We start from the raw sequence: 13,283 nt of genomic DNA, 5'->3' as shown, positions 1-13,283 counted from the left end.
CTATTCGATGAAAAATCATTCCTGGGAGTCTGTTTCTCATCAGAGGCAAACAGAAAAATACTGCAGCTGGAGATTACGCAATAATTGCGACGGAGGACACCAAGCGACCACCTGGTAAATGTAGTCTCTTATGGTCAATCTTCTAATACTACAAATACGTCACAATGCTGCAGACACCTTGGGGAAAACGTGGAAAAGGTAAGCTGACTCCTAGCTCCTCCACAGCCATATAAGGAGTCATTGCCATGAGGCGGTTTAAAAAAATGCGGCACTTCCTGATTGTATTTTTATCTGGGTTTTTTCTGTAACATCAGTTCTGTGGCACTCACAGACAATATCTTTGCAGTTTTGGAAACGTCAGTGTTTTCTTTCCAAAGCTGTCAATTATATGCATAGTCGAGCATCTTTTCGTGACAAAATATCTTGTTTAAAACGGGAACGTTTTTCATTCAAAAATTAAAAGAGTGCCCCCTATATCGAAGAAGTTAACACATGGTTACAATATACCCTGTTCTAGAATAAAAGAAAACTGAGAGGTGAACTATCAAGTCATATAATTTATTTGCATAGATTCAACTTGCTATCAAATCAGTTGACATAAATCAGTACTACGTTGAATTTCAGGAAATGTGTTTTAAAATTACCATAATGACCATAAAAATCAAGTTTTTATTGTGATGTATTCATGTACTGTAGTATTTACCATAGTGCTTTTGTGGACATGATATTACATTATACTGTAGTGTTTACTGTAGTGTTTTTAGAGACATTGTTTTATCTTTGACATCGAAGTTGGGGGTTTTCTTGTTGAGGAAACATACTGGAAATACTCAAATATAGCTTTTCCTATAACCAGTAGGTAAGTAGGACTGGGTTCTGAACAGCCAGTTCAGAACCCAATATATGCTCTATTCTTGGCATGTAGGTTTCTCATTTATTGGTGGCGGGGAATGGGCAGGGTATATGCATATTAAATACTGTCGTATTTACTATAGTATAAAAAGTAGTGTTTTTGTCGACTAATGTTTTAGCAGACATTTCTGTAGTATTTACTAGTGTTTTATGTGTGGAGAATACTGTAGTATTTACTATGGTATACTACAATATACTACACAATTACAATTACTACACAATTAAGGGATACTACTGTGTATAGTATTCTACAGTATACTATAGTTTACCACATAATTCTATACTAAGCACTTTAATATTCTATAGTAAACTGTAGTATCCTTTTAGTTCAACTATAGTCTCGCTCTCTCTCTCTCTCTCTCTCTCTCTCTCTCTCTCTCTCTCTCTCTCTCTGTCTCTCTCTCTCAGGGTTGGCAGACAGAGGATCCTAATGATCACCAGCCTCTGCCAGTTTGTGTTTGGTGTAAGCGTGGCATTCATGGGAAACTACTACCTATTTATGGTCATCCGCTTCCTGCTCGCCATGGTAAGTGTGCGCGTGTAAGAGTTGTAAGAAAAGCCTAATTATCAACACATGTGGAGTGTAAGGAATGCAGGATGACGTTTTAAGGGCAAATCCTATCTTGAGACAAGCACTTTACTTTAAATTTCGGAATAATCTCCCACAAAATACTATAATATTTTGCTGTATGCAAAAGTTGTGGGTTATTTATGCATATCTCAAGTTGGTAGCAGTTATATACATTAGTTTGTATTCATCCAGTATTTGTATTTGTTAGTATTAGATTATTTGCCTAAAAGGAATGCCAGGTCATACTAGAGGCTATAAACTGTAAACTGCTTCCATAGTAGGCTATGTGTGCCTCTCTCTCTCTCTCTCTCTCTCTCTCTCTCTCTCTCTCTCTCTCTCTTTACATCTTAAATGTCTCTCTTCCACCTCTGCCCTGAGCAGAAGTCTTACAGTTGTTCCTTTTCACTAAGGTAAAATGTACAATGCCCTCTGTAAGTATTGGGACAGTGAAGCATTTTTTCTTCTTTTAGCTCTAAACTTCAATATTTGGATTTTAAATCAACAATGACTATAAGGTTAATGATGGTTGGCAAACTCTCACCATTACAATAACAGGTGGGTGCCAAAAAATGTATTCAGTATTGAAGGTCCCCAAGAACATAGCGGCCTCCATCATTCTTAAATGGAAGAAGTTTGGAAACACCAATACTCTTCCTAGAGCTGGCCGCCTGGCCAAACTGAGCAATCAGGGCAGAAGGGCGTTGGTCAGGGAGGTGACAAAGAACCCAATGGTCACTCTGACATGGCTCCAGAGTTAGTCTGTGGAGATGGTAGAATCTTCCAGAAGGACAACCATCTCTGCTGGTTGATGTCCTTAATGATATTTTCGGCCTTCCTGTGAACTGCCTCTCTGTGGACCAGCCCTGTCAGTAGAGGGTGTGGCTTATGTTTAAAGAATAGCTGAGGAAGAGGTGACCATCGGCAGGATAGCTCATGGAAGTGCTACACGTAAGATGGTTTAAAGTACCTTTCTTGAAAACAAAAATCATAACCAAAATAAAATGTCCTGGCTATGTGAGGACTGGCTATGTGACTGTCTGTGAACTGTATGAGTGTCTTCCTCTCTCCATCTGGATGCAAAGCGGTCAGCCTTAGAGAATGTTGATATGGCTAGCCTAGGCTAGTATCTGGGTAATTCTCTGAAGATAAGGTTTGATCTACAGTATATTCTAACCAGTCTGCTCTCACGGTCCATTTACTAAATCCAGGATAAGTAGATAAGATATATGAGACTTGTTTTCAGGCCTTAGATTAACTTTCTGCATCAACAGTAATGCGATGTGTGTGTGTGTGTGTGTGTGTGTGTGTGTGTGTGATGAGCATTTGAAGCTCTGGCCTTGTGTTGTGTCCCCTTTTTGATCTAATTGTAATGTTCCCTCCCTCTCTCTCGGTAGGTGTCCAGCGGTTACCTTGTGGTGGTGTTTGTGTACGTGACCGAGTTCACCGGCAACAAGGTACGCACGTGGACCTCCATGCACGTGCACGCCGCCTTTGCTGCAGGCGTCATGATGGTGGCGATCACGGGCTACCTAGTGCGTACCTGGTGGATCTACCAGATCATCCTCTCCACCTGCACCTCGCCCTTTCTCTTCTTCTGCTGGAAGTTTCCAGAGACACCCTTCTACCTGATGGCTAAGGGGAGGCTCCAGGAGACCCAGGTCCTGTTGGATTCCATAGCCCGCTTCAACGGCCTGGAGCCTGGCCGTCTGAGGGCCGAGGACCTCCTGGAACCCAAGGAGGCTCTGCTGGAGAAAGAGATGGTACCGGGAAGAGCCCAGCCAGCGGAGCCCGAGAGAAAGCTGAGCATCCTGGACCTGTTTGGGACATGGAGGATGACCTGGAGGACAGTGACAGTGTGGGCAGTGTGGTTCATTGGCAGCCTGGGCTACTACGTCTTCTCCCTGGGCTCCGTCAACCTGGGTGGCAACCAGTACATCAACCTCTTCCTGGCTGGTGAGAGGGGGATGGGGGTTGGTTTGTGTGTGCATGTGTACTGTATTTACTATGGGTATGTGTGCTTATTATAGAAAATTGGTCTCAGAGCATTTAGCATTATTCTGACACTCCATTTAGTATGATACATTTGTGTATATAGTGTATGTGGACACACCTTCGAATTAGTGGTTTTGGCTATTTGTATAAAATCGAGCACACCGCCATGCAATCTCCATAGACAAACACTGGCAGTAGTATGGCCTTACTGAAGAGCTCAGTGACTTTCAATGTCGCACCTTCATAGGATGCCTAGGCCCCTCAGTTTCAGTGAAAGGAAATCTTAACGCTACAGCAGACATCTGCTAAATATGTGTACGTCACCAATAAAATTAGATTTGAATTTATTTTACGATGACATTCTAGACGATTCTGTGCTTCCAACTTTGTGGGTACAGTTTGGGGAAAGCCCTTTCCTGGTTCAACATGAGAATGCCCCCATGCACAAAGCAAGGTCCATACAGAAATTTGTTGAGATGGAAGAACTTGACTGCCCTGCACAGAGCCCTAACCTCAACCCCACCGAGGGGGTAGCTTTAATAGGGCAGATTGTAGCTTCCATCAATGCAATTGTTTGCATAATTTTCGATCCCCATATGGTGTGTGTGTAATATTTGTTTCCCCTTACCCTACCTCCCCTAATTGAAGTCACCAAACAACCAAACAACACTGGGAAAATTGTGCACCACCCTATGGTACTCCCGGTCAGAGCGTGTGTGACACAGCCTAGGATCGAACCCGGGTCTGTAGTAACACCTCAAGCACTGCAGTGCCTTAGACCGCTGCGCCACTCAAGGGGCCCCTTAAATGTGACTTTCATATGACTGACGGCTTTAGTGAGAGGTCTAATGATTTAATCATTTCTGCCATCCGTCAAACACCTTTGGAATGAATTGGAACGCCGACTGCGAGCCAGGACTATCGCACAATAGTAGTGCCCGATCTCACTAATGCTCTTGTGGAACCAAATCCCCCGGGTTACAGGTTACTGGTTACAATTTGAACAGGTAACTAGTAACTAATGGATTACATTTAGAAAGTAACCTACCCAAACCTAAGGCAAAAACAAAAGGACAGTGGTTGGTCGGTGAAGATGGATTGGCATATAATGGGAACGTCTAGCACCCCAAAAGTTTTGAGTTCGAATGTCATCACAGACAACTTTACCATATTAGCTACTTTTCAACTACTTTTTTGGATGATCTAATTTATCATATGTCTTGGAAGACGTATACAGGATTCGAAAGGTTACTTTCTAAATGTAATCCGTTAGTTACTAGTTACCTTCCTTGGGCTAGGGGGCAGTTTTCGGAAGTTTGGATGAATGAGGTGTCCAAATAAACTGCCTGTTACTCAGGCCCAGAAGCTAGGGTATGCATAACTTTAGATTGGATTTAAAACACTAAAGTTTCCAAAACTGTTAAAATAATGTCTGTGAGTACAACATAACTGATATGGCAGGCGAAAACCCAAGGACAATCCATCCAGAACTTTTTTATTTTCAGCTCACCTCTGATTACAATGGCTGGGAATGGGAATATAAAAGGAAGACCACCCAGATTGCAGATACTCGAGTTTCCACTAGATGTCAACAGTCTTTAGAAAGAGTTTCAGGCTGTTTTTTTGAAAAATGAGCTAGAATTTGTAGTTTTTCAAAGTGGCTCCATTTTGGCTGTAGTGTTTATAGCGTGTTCCGGAGAGGGCACGTACTTCGTTATTTATCTCCGGTATTCTCCGTCTTAATTGTTATAGTTTATTTACATAATAGGGTACCTGAGGATTGATTAGGAACGTTGTTTGACTTGTTTAGAAGAAGTTTATTGGTAACTTATGGGATTCATTTTGTATGCATTTTGAACGAGGGAAACTGGTGGATTACTGAGTCAAGTGCACCATTGAAACTTACATTTTGGAATATAAAGAAGGACTTTATCAAACAAAAGGACCATTTGTTATGTAGCTGGGACTCTTGTGATTGCAACCAGATGAAGATCTTCAAAGGTAAGTGATTTATTTAATCGCTATTTCTGACTTTTGTGATGCATCTGCTTGGTTGGAAAATGTATGTAATGCTTTTGTGTGCTGGGCGCTGTCCTCAGATAATCGCATGGTGTGCTTTCGCCGTAAAGCCTTTTTGAAATTTGACAATGTAGCTGGATTAACAAGAAGTTAACCTTTTAAATGATGTATGCCAATTGTATTTTCATGAATGTTTAATATTACGATTTCTGTAATTTGCATTTGGCGCTCTGCAATTTCACCGGATGTTGTTGAGGTGGGACGGTAGTGTCCCAATGATCCGTAAGAAGGTATTACCTGTCAAATTGTAGTCGGTAATGTAATTTAGATTACCAAAAGTCAGTAACGTAATCTGATTACTTTCTTTAACTTTTAGATTACTTTTCCCTTGAGGCATTAGAAGAAGACAAAAATTAATATTACCAATTGAACAACATCTATTGCAGACTAAATCAATGTTAGAGTTTACATAGCTGGCCATAAATGGATGATGCATTTTACTTTATAGGTTGGTTATGTAGGCTTCTTCTAACCCATATGATAGCTTGGGTGTTTAAGTCTATCAAAAGTGTGTTGGGTTTGAGCATGTGTCCGTTAGGCCTATGGAAAAATTTGATTGAGCAATAAAAGCCCCACTCGTGGTCTTAAATTAAAACTTGTTTTTAACAGTAGGGAGCACAATACCACAGAGGAGTTTAGAAGGGAGGAACTCCATCAAAATTGTATTCCATAGGCTGGGATCCGCACTATGCAGCTGTTGTAAGTATGTGAAAACACTGGCATCCGTTGTTCGCAAAAACAATGATTGATAGACAGCTTAAACGTAGTACACCAATACAATACAGAACCATAGGCTAAATAAATGGGGCTTATAAGCAGACAATGGAAAGCTCTTACAATATTTGATGATGACATTTCTCTAAAACAGGCTACAGGGTAAATACCTGTATGCACCACCAAGTCTGAACAGTAGGCTAAGTTATGATGGGAAAAGGGAACAAATTATTAGGGTGAGGTACATGGGCTACTAACAGCTTACTACACAACATACACTCAGTATTACTTTCTTAGCTACAGTATACATATCTCCCTGGCATATTACATCATTTACGGTGCAGCATACAATACATTTTTGGACTCACCTTGTTGTGCTGTGCTCACTTGAACAGGAAGGTTGGCGGGGGTCCTTCTTGTAGGCTCTAGAAAGAGGCCCGAAATCCTGACTTGGAATTCTGAGTTGGATCACCGTTCAAATTGATTTTCCGTAATTTACCAGTCAGAGTTAGTTTTATCCAAGTTCCCAGTTGCCTTGAACCCACTGACATCTGTCATTTCCCAGTTCAGAGTTTCCAGTTGTTTTGAACGTGGCAGAAGTCATGCTGGATTGACAGCAGGGCCAATGTATTCAAATGCGTTACTCCCATTTGCAAGATATCCAATTGGTAGTTACGATCTTGTTTCATCATTGGAACTACCCTACGGACTCGGCGAAGGTCGAGAGCCAAGCCGCACTGCTTCTTGACACACTGCTCGCTTAACCCGGAAGCCAGCCACACCAATGTGTCAGAGGAAACACTGTCAAACTAACGACCGTAGTCGATCGACCAGCCCGTCACAAGGAGTCGCTAGAGCACAAGGAGACATGGACATCCCGGCTGGCCAAACCCTCCCCTAACTCAGACGACGCTGGGCCAATTGTGCGCCATCCCATGGCAGCCTGGGATCGAAGCCTGGGCTGCATTGGCGCTTTAGCACTCATTGTTGAATTTCCAACTTGTTGTGTAATGTTTATGTTCAATGGCCGATGAGCACCGATACGTTTTATCTATAATTTATCTTCATATGATAAGGGTTTGCCAGTAAATTACCGACTTAATGCGTGATGATGATTGCTTGTCTAGATTGCTAGCTAAGATTTTGAAAGTATGATGTTGACATGATCAGTCCAATCAAAGCTAGGGTAGATATAACATGATTTGACGTCATTTTATATTTTGGCCAATGACCTTGAGACTTCATGTACGGGCACTTCTAATGTAAGTCTATGGCAGCACCCAAGGGGATTGAATTTTCGAGCTCTACCCATAGAATTTGAGGTGACCTAGTGTCCCCATGACCGACAGAAAACTGAGCCAATCACGGCACAACTAGGGAACATTACCAACCCCTACGCTTCGTATTTTCCACTGGCTGTCCCACCACCACAGAAAGGATTGAGCTAGGCTTTAACACCTACATTTTGGAGCTGCCTTACTCAAGAAAATTAAAAAGAGACCATGTTTGTATGCTGCTTTATTAACTCAATTATATATTTTTTTACATTGTTTGCAAACTGATATGTGACACGTATTAATGCCCAAATAACAAGCAAAACCGGAATACTTTTTTGAGAGTTGCCCGGATGTGACAACCATCCATTTTTTTCTACACAGTAGAAGCAACATGGTATTTTTTTACCTCTTTTGTACTGACATTTTCAGGAAGGGGTTTACAAGAGGAACCTGGAAGTATTTCGAAACCAGTCAGGGCAAAGGTGCCCCAGTTGGTGTGGGTGGCACATTGAAGAGGAGGGCCGACTTGTCAGCCAAGGAGTTGATATCCCCATGGCATTGTCCCTGTATCAAGCTCTGAGTGAGGGACAATCAAAGGTGAAATTGTTTTACATTCAGGAGCAAGCTATGGAGGATGCAGTGAAAAAAATGCTAGCTGACCTTCCAGCCGTACCGTCCACAATGAGGCTCCACCTGGGAAAATTCTCTACCGCGACGTCAGCTGCATGCGTTCTGCAACAGAGAATCTGGAGTGTGATTGCCAAGAAACAAAGTGCTTCAACTTTAATCCCACAGATGACCACACAGAAGACCCCATACACAGCACACCAGAACAAGTGTAGTGGGGATATGGTGTGCCCTGGTGTGCGACCACACCATCTACCCAGGGATCAAACCAAGAGGTGAAAAAGACCCACTGCCAGGTGAAATGTATGCATAGAGTGGGTGAACCGTCCCTCAACGGCCAGAAAAAAACGATCTCCTTTGGTATCACTTTGACGATGTGCCGACCCTCATTCCTGACCCCACATGGCCATCGCAAGTGAGGAATGGGATACTCTGGCCAGCCACTAAAAATCTGAACATTATAACGTCAGCTTTCTATAATATTGATCAGTTCATGACTATTTTTGATATGCTCTTTCATTTTAATGCCAGGTTGTCGGACTACTGTAATATGACTATTTTTTATGTTTGTCCATTGAATATTTGATCAGATCCAGCTTGTGGTATTGTTGACATGTTTTTTTATCATTCCTACTCATCCTGTTGATCCTTCTTCGAAAAGATGTATAAAATATTATTAAACAACATTCCTGTGGTCCTGTACATTTGTCACGTTTTATTTGATGGTTTTTTGATGGTTTATGATGGTTTATTACCTGTTTATTACCTGTTTTTCTTAAATACATAACAGAAAACAATAAAGGGTTCATTTTTCAAAAGTGTTGATGCCTAAATTCTGGTATGACCCACTTACCAACAATGCAGTTTTGAGAAAAATATAATACAAATAAAACAAATAATTAAAGAGCAGCAATAAAATAACAATAGTGAGGCTAGATACAGGGGGTACCTGTACAGAGTCAATGTGCAGGGGCACCGGTTAGTTGGGGTAGTACGTAGAGTTATTAAAGTGACTCTACATTGATAATTGATAACAAACAGAGTAGGAGCAGCGTAAAAGACGGGGGGGGGGGGTGCAATGCAAATTGTCCGGGTAGCCATTTGATTAGATGTTCAGGAGTCTTATGGCTTGGGGTTAGAAGCTGTTTAGAAGCCTCTTGGACCTAGACCTGGCACTCCGGTACCGCTTGCCGTGCGGTAGCAGAGAGAGCGGTCTTTGACTAGGGTGGCTAGAGTCTTTGACAATTTTTAGGGCTTTCCTCTGACACCACCTGGTATAGAGGTCCTGGATAGCAGGAAGCTTGGCCCCAGCGATGTACTGAGCAGTACGCACTACCCTCTGTAGTGCCTTGTGTAACTTTAGACTTTAGTCCCCTCGCCCATACCCGGGCGCGAACCAAGGACCCTCTGCACACATCAACAACAGTCACCCACGAAGCGTCGTTACCCATCGCTCCACAAAAGCCGCGGCCCTTGCAGAGCAAGGGGAACTACTACTTCAAGGTCTCAGAGCAAGTGACGTCACCGATTGAAACGCTATTTAGCGCGAACACCGCTAACTAGCTAGCCATTTCACATCCGTTACATGCTCTCGATGTTGCAGCTGTAGAACCTTTTGAGGATCTCAGGACCCATGCCAAATCTTTTTAGTTTCCGGAGGGAGAATAGGCTTTGTTGTGCCCTCTTCACAACTGTCTTGGTGTGTTTGGACCATTCTAGTTTGTTGTTGATGTGGACACCAAGGAATTTTAAGCTCTCAACCTGCTCCACTACAGCCCCGTCGATGATAATGGGGGCGTGCTCGGTCCTCCTTTTCCTGTAGTCCACAATCACCTCCTTATTCTTGGTTACGCCACAAGGCCAGGTCTCTGACCTCCTCCCCATAGACTGTCTCGTCATTGTCGGTGATCAGGCCTACCACTGTTGTGTCGTCTGCAAACTTAATGATGGTGTTGGAGTCGTGCCTGGCCATGCAGTCGTGGGTGAACAGGGAGTACAGGAGGGGACTGAGCATGCACCCCTGTGGAGCTCCAGCGTTGAGGATCAGCGTGGCAGATGTGTTGCTACCTACCCTCACCACCTGGGGTGGCTCGTCAGGAAGTCCAGGATCCAGATGCAGAGGGAGGTGTTTAGTCCCAGGATCCTTAGCTTGGTGATGAGCTTTGAGGGTACTATGGTGTTGAACGCTGAGCTGTAGTCAATGAATAGCATTCTCACATAAGTGTTCCTTATTTACTTTTCTGCTCTTTTGCACACCAGTATCTCTACCTGCACATGACCATCTGATCATTTATCACTCAAGTGTTAATCTGCTAAATTGTAATTATTTGCCTACCTCCTCATGCCTTTTGCACACAATGTATATAGACTCTTTAAAAAAATGGTGTTATTGACTTGTTTATTGTTTACTCCATGTGTAACTCTGTGTTGCTGTCTGTTCACACTGCTATGCTTTATCTTGGCCAGGTCGCAGTTGTAAATGAGAACTTGTTCTCAACTAGCCTACCTGGTTAAATAAAGGTGAAATAAAGATAAAAAATTAAAAAATAACAGCCACAGCTGGCCCAGTACCAGATGTCACCACACATAATGTCCCCATGCCAGCAATGCCTGCTGCCTTGCCCTGACATCTTCTGTGATTGGCTGTTTCTAGGTGCAGTGGAGTTCCCTTCCTACCTGATTGGCTGTTATGCGATGGACCGGGTGGGCAGGAAGAGAACATGTGCCCCAGCTCTGCTGCTGGCTGGAACGGCCTGCATGCTCATCATTGTGGTGCCAAATGTATGTACAAACAGTCATGTATGTTTGTGTGTGAGCTAGTACGAAATCAAAGGATATGATCCACCCAGAAAACATGATCCCATTGGCCCAATGTGGGCAAGATGTACAGGGGATAGCCAACACAAAGCCTACACTAAGCCCACAGCAGCCAAACACAGGGTAGCCTACACCAGTCCAACATAGGCTAGCTGACACCAGCCCAAAATGGGCCAGGCCACACCAAGCCCTGCACAGGCTAACCCACACTAAGCCCAGCTACTTCACAATGTAGAGGCAGAGGCTCATTACAATATTTTGGGCCGTGGTTTGCATATACACCCATTCATGTTGTTATTAAGCTAAAAAAGATTACAATATAAATTGCTGACATCATTCAAACCATTGAAAGTTCGGAACTTTAAAGCCAAATATCTGAATAATATTTTTTTCAGATAGAACCTTGTAGTTCAAAGTTCACAAAATTATATTTGTTCAACCATTACTGAGAGTGTTGTTCCAGTTAAAATGTTCTGTTGTGTGGAATCACAATATTTTTGTTATGCATATTACCAATGATAAAGTCTGTAAAATTACTTAGATAACTGCATGTGACATATGAGAAACATTTAAGTTTCTCTGGCTTCTAATATGTACTGGATATTTTATTTCTGATGCTCCGTACCCATGACTGCGTAGATTCTCTAAGTATCTCACAGGGAATTTGTGACTTCACATGTCAAAATCTTTTTAGATACATACCTGTAGTTAAATGCCAAAATATGATATATTCCAATGTCACTGAGCAAGAAAGAAACAACCAAAAAAATAGCCACTACAATATTGAAACATGATTTTGTCATGAGTTCAGTACCATTTGCTTGACTTTTGCAGACCCACGAATATTGGTGAAAGTGAGGTCCCTATGAGATTCAAGCCTTTAATAAGTGCCGTGTAGGAATAGCAAAGAAAATACTGGTTGATGATCTAGCTAAGTTAGCTATGACAGTTACCAGTGTGCATACACAAATGCATGACAACACATTGTATCAAAGACAAGAAGGCATGCAGAATGGACTGCGTCTTTGGGACTGGACTGCCCCGTCTAGCTAGCTAACAAAGGGTTACAAAACACTGGTACACAGATGCATAGCTCATATAATTATATTTTTTTATAGTCCATGACAATATGTGTTGCAAAGAAAATACCTGCATCAAATATATCTCTTTAGTATGTATGTTAGTGCAAAAAAATCTCTAGGTGTGTTTTTTTTTGCATAGAAAAGGTGAAGGGGGACACATTTATGATAGCTTGTGTGACCGACAATGAAAACCCCAGTGAGTACAAGATGTCCTCGTATACCCATATGTGACCGACCAGCTCGATTCGGTCTTATGTAGCAACATTTGAAATTGTGTTTTTTAGATTGGATAAAAGTAGAGACTCAGAGATAGAAAATGTTGCGGAACAATGGGAAAGTAATTCTGCTTTGAAAGTTGATTAACTTGGAACCTCACCTTTGAGAAAATGGCGTTTGAATGTTTTGGTGCACCTACTGGAGAGCTCTTCTTTGTCTACACCCATTCAGCATCGTTCACAACCGCTTAAGCTTTAGGTCTACAGTAGCCTCAACAGCACTCTATAGGGTAGCACCATGGTGTAGCCGGAGGACAGATGGCTTCCGTACTCTTCTGGGTACATTGACTTCAATACAAAACCTAGGAGGCTCATGGTTCTCACCCCCTTCTATAGACTTACACAGCAATTATGACAACTTCCGGAGGACGTCCTCCAGCCTATCAGAGCTCCTGCAGCATGAACTGACATGTTGTTCACCCAATCAAAGGATCAGAGAATAAATCTAGAACTGAAAGCATAAGCTACAGCTAGCTATCATTGCAGTGTATAGCATGTGGTGAGTTGTTGACTCAAAGAGAGAGAAAGACAATATTTGAACAGTTTTGAACAAATTCATGTCTTCCAAAATGGAGACGCAGGAGAAATAGAGAGTGTCATTTTTTCAGTTTCACTTTCTTAGCTAGCAAATGCAGCTAGCTGGTTTAGCCTACTGAAACACCCTGCTCTAACAGACGGATGCTACAGTGCCTTGCGAAAGTATTCGGCCCCCTTGAACTTTGTGACTTTTTGCCACATTTCAGGCTTCAAACATAAAGATATAAAACTGTATTTTTTTGTGAAGAATTAACAACAAGTGGGACACAATCATGAAGTGGAACGATATTTATTGGATATTTCAAACTTTTTTAACAAACAAAAACTGAAAAATTGGGCGTGCAAAATTATTCAGCCCCCTTAAGTTAATACTTTGTAGCGCCACCTTTTGCTGCGATTA

General features: G+C 42.2%; 1 protein-coding gene across 4 annotated transcripts in view; it reads left to right on the top strand.

The window, feature by feature from the left end:
* LOC110529902 (solute carrier family 22 member 16) overlaps positions 1 to 13,283 on the top strand; it is a 105,848-nt gene that overhangs the window by 24,978 nt on the left and 67,587 nt on the right. For all 4 annotated transcript variants that reach the window (XM_090243423.1, XM_090243424.1, XM_036985462.2 and 1 more), the window contains exons 3-5: positions 1,321 to 1,438; positions 2,878 to 3,436; positions 10,826 to 10,953. In XM_090243423.1, coding sequence (XP_090099549.1) covers positions 1,321 to 1,438; positions 2,878 to 3,436; positions 10,826 to 10,953 — 805 coding nt within the window. The remainder of the gene's footprint in view (positions 1 to 1,320; positions 1,439 to 2,877; positions 3,437 to 10,825; positions 10,954 to 13,283) is intronic.

Source organism: Oncorhynchus mykiss, chromosome 8 (genome assembly GCF_057628025.1).
Source record: "Oncorhynchus mykiss isolate SJ-2025 chromosome 8, ASM5762802v1, whole genome shotgun sequence".
Classification (NCBI taxonomy): Eukaryota; Metazoa; Chordata; class Actinopteri; order Salmoniformes; family Salmonidae; genus Oncorhynchus; species Oncorhynchus mykiss.
The sequence above is the reverse complement of the archived record's forward strand: the minus strand, read 5'-3'. Positions and strand labels throughout refer to the sequence as shown.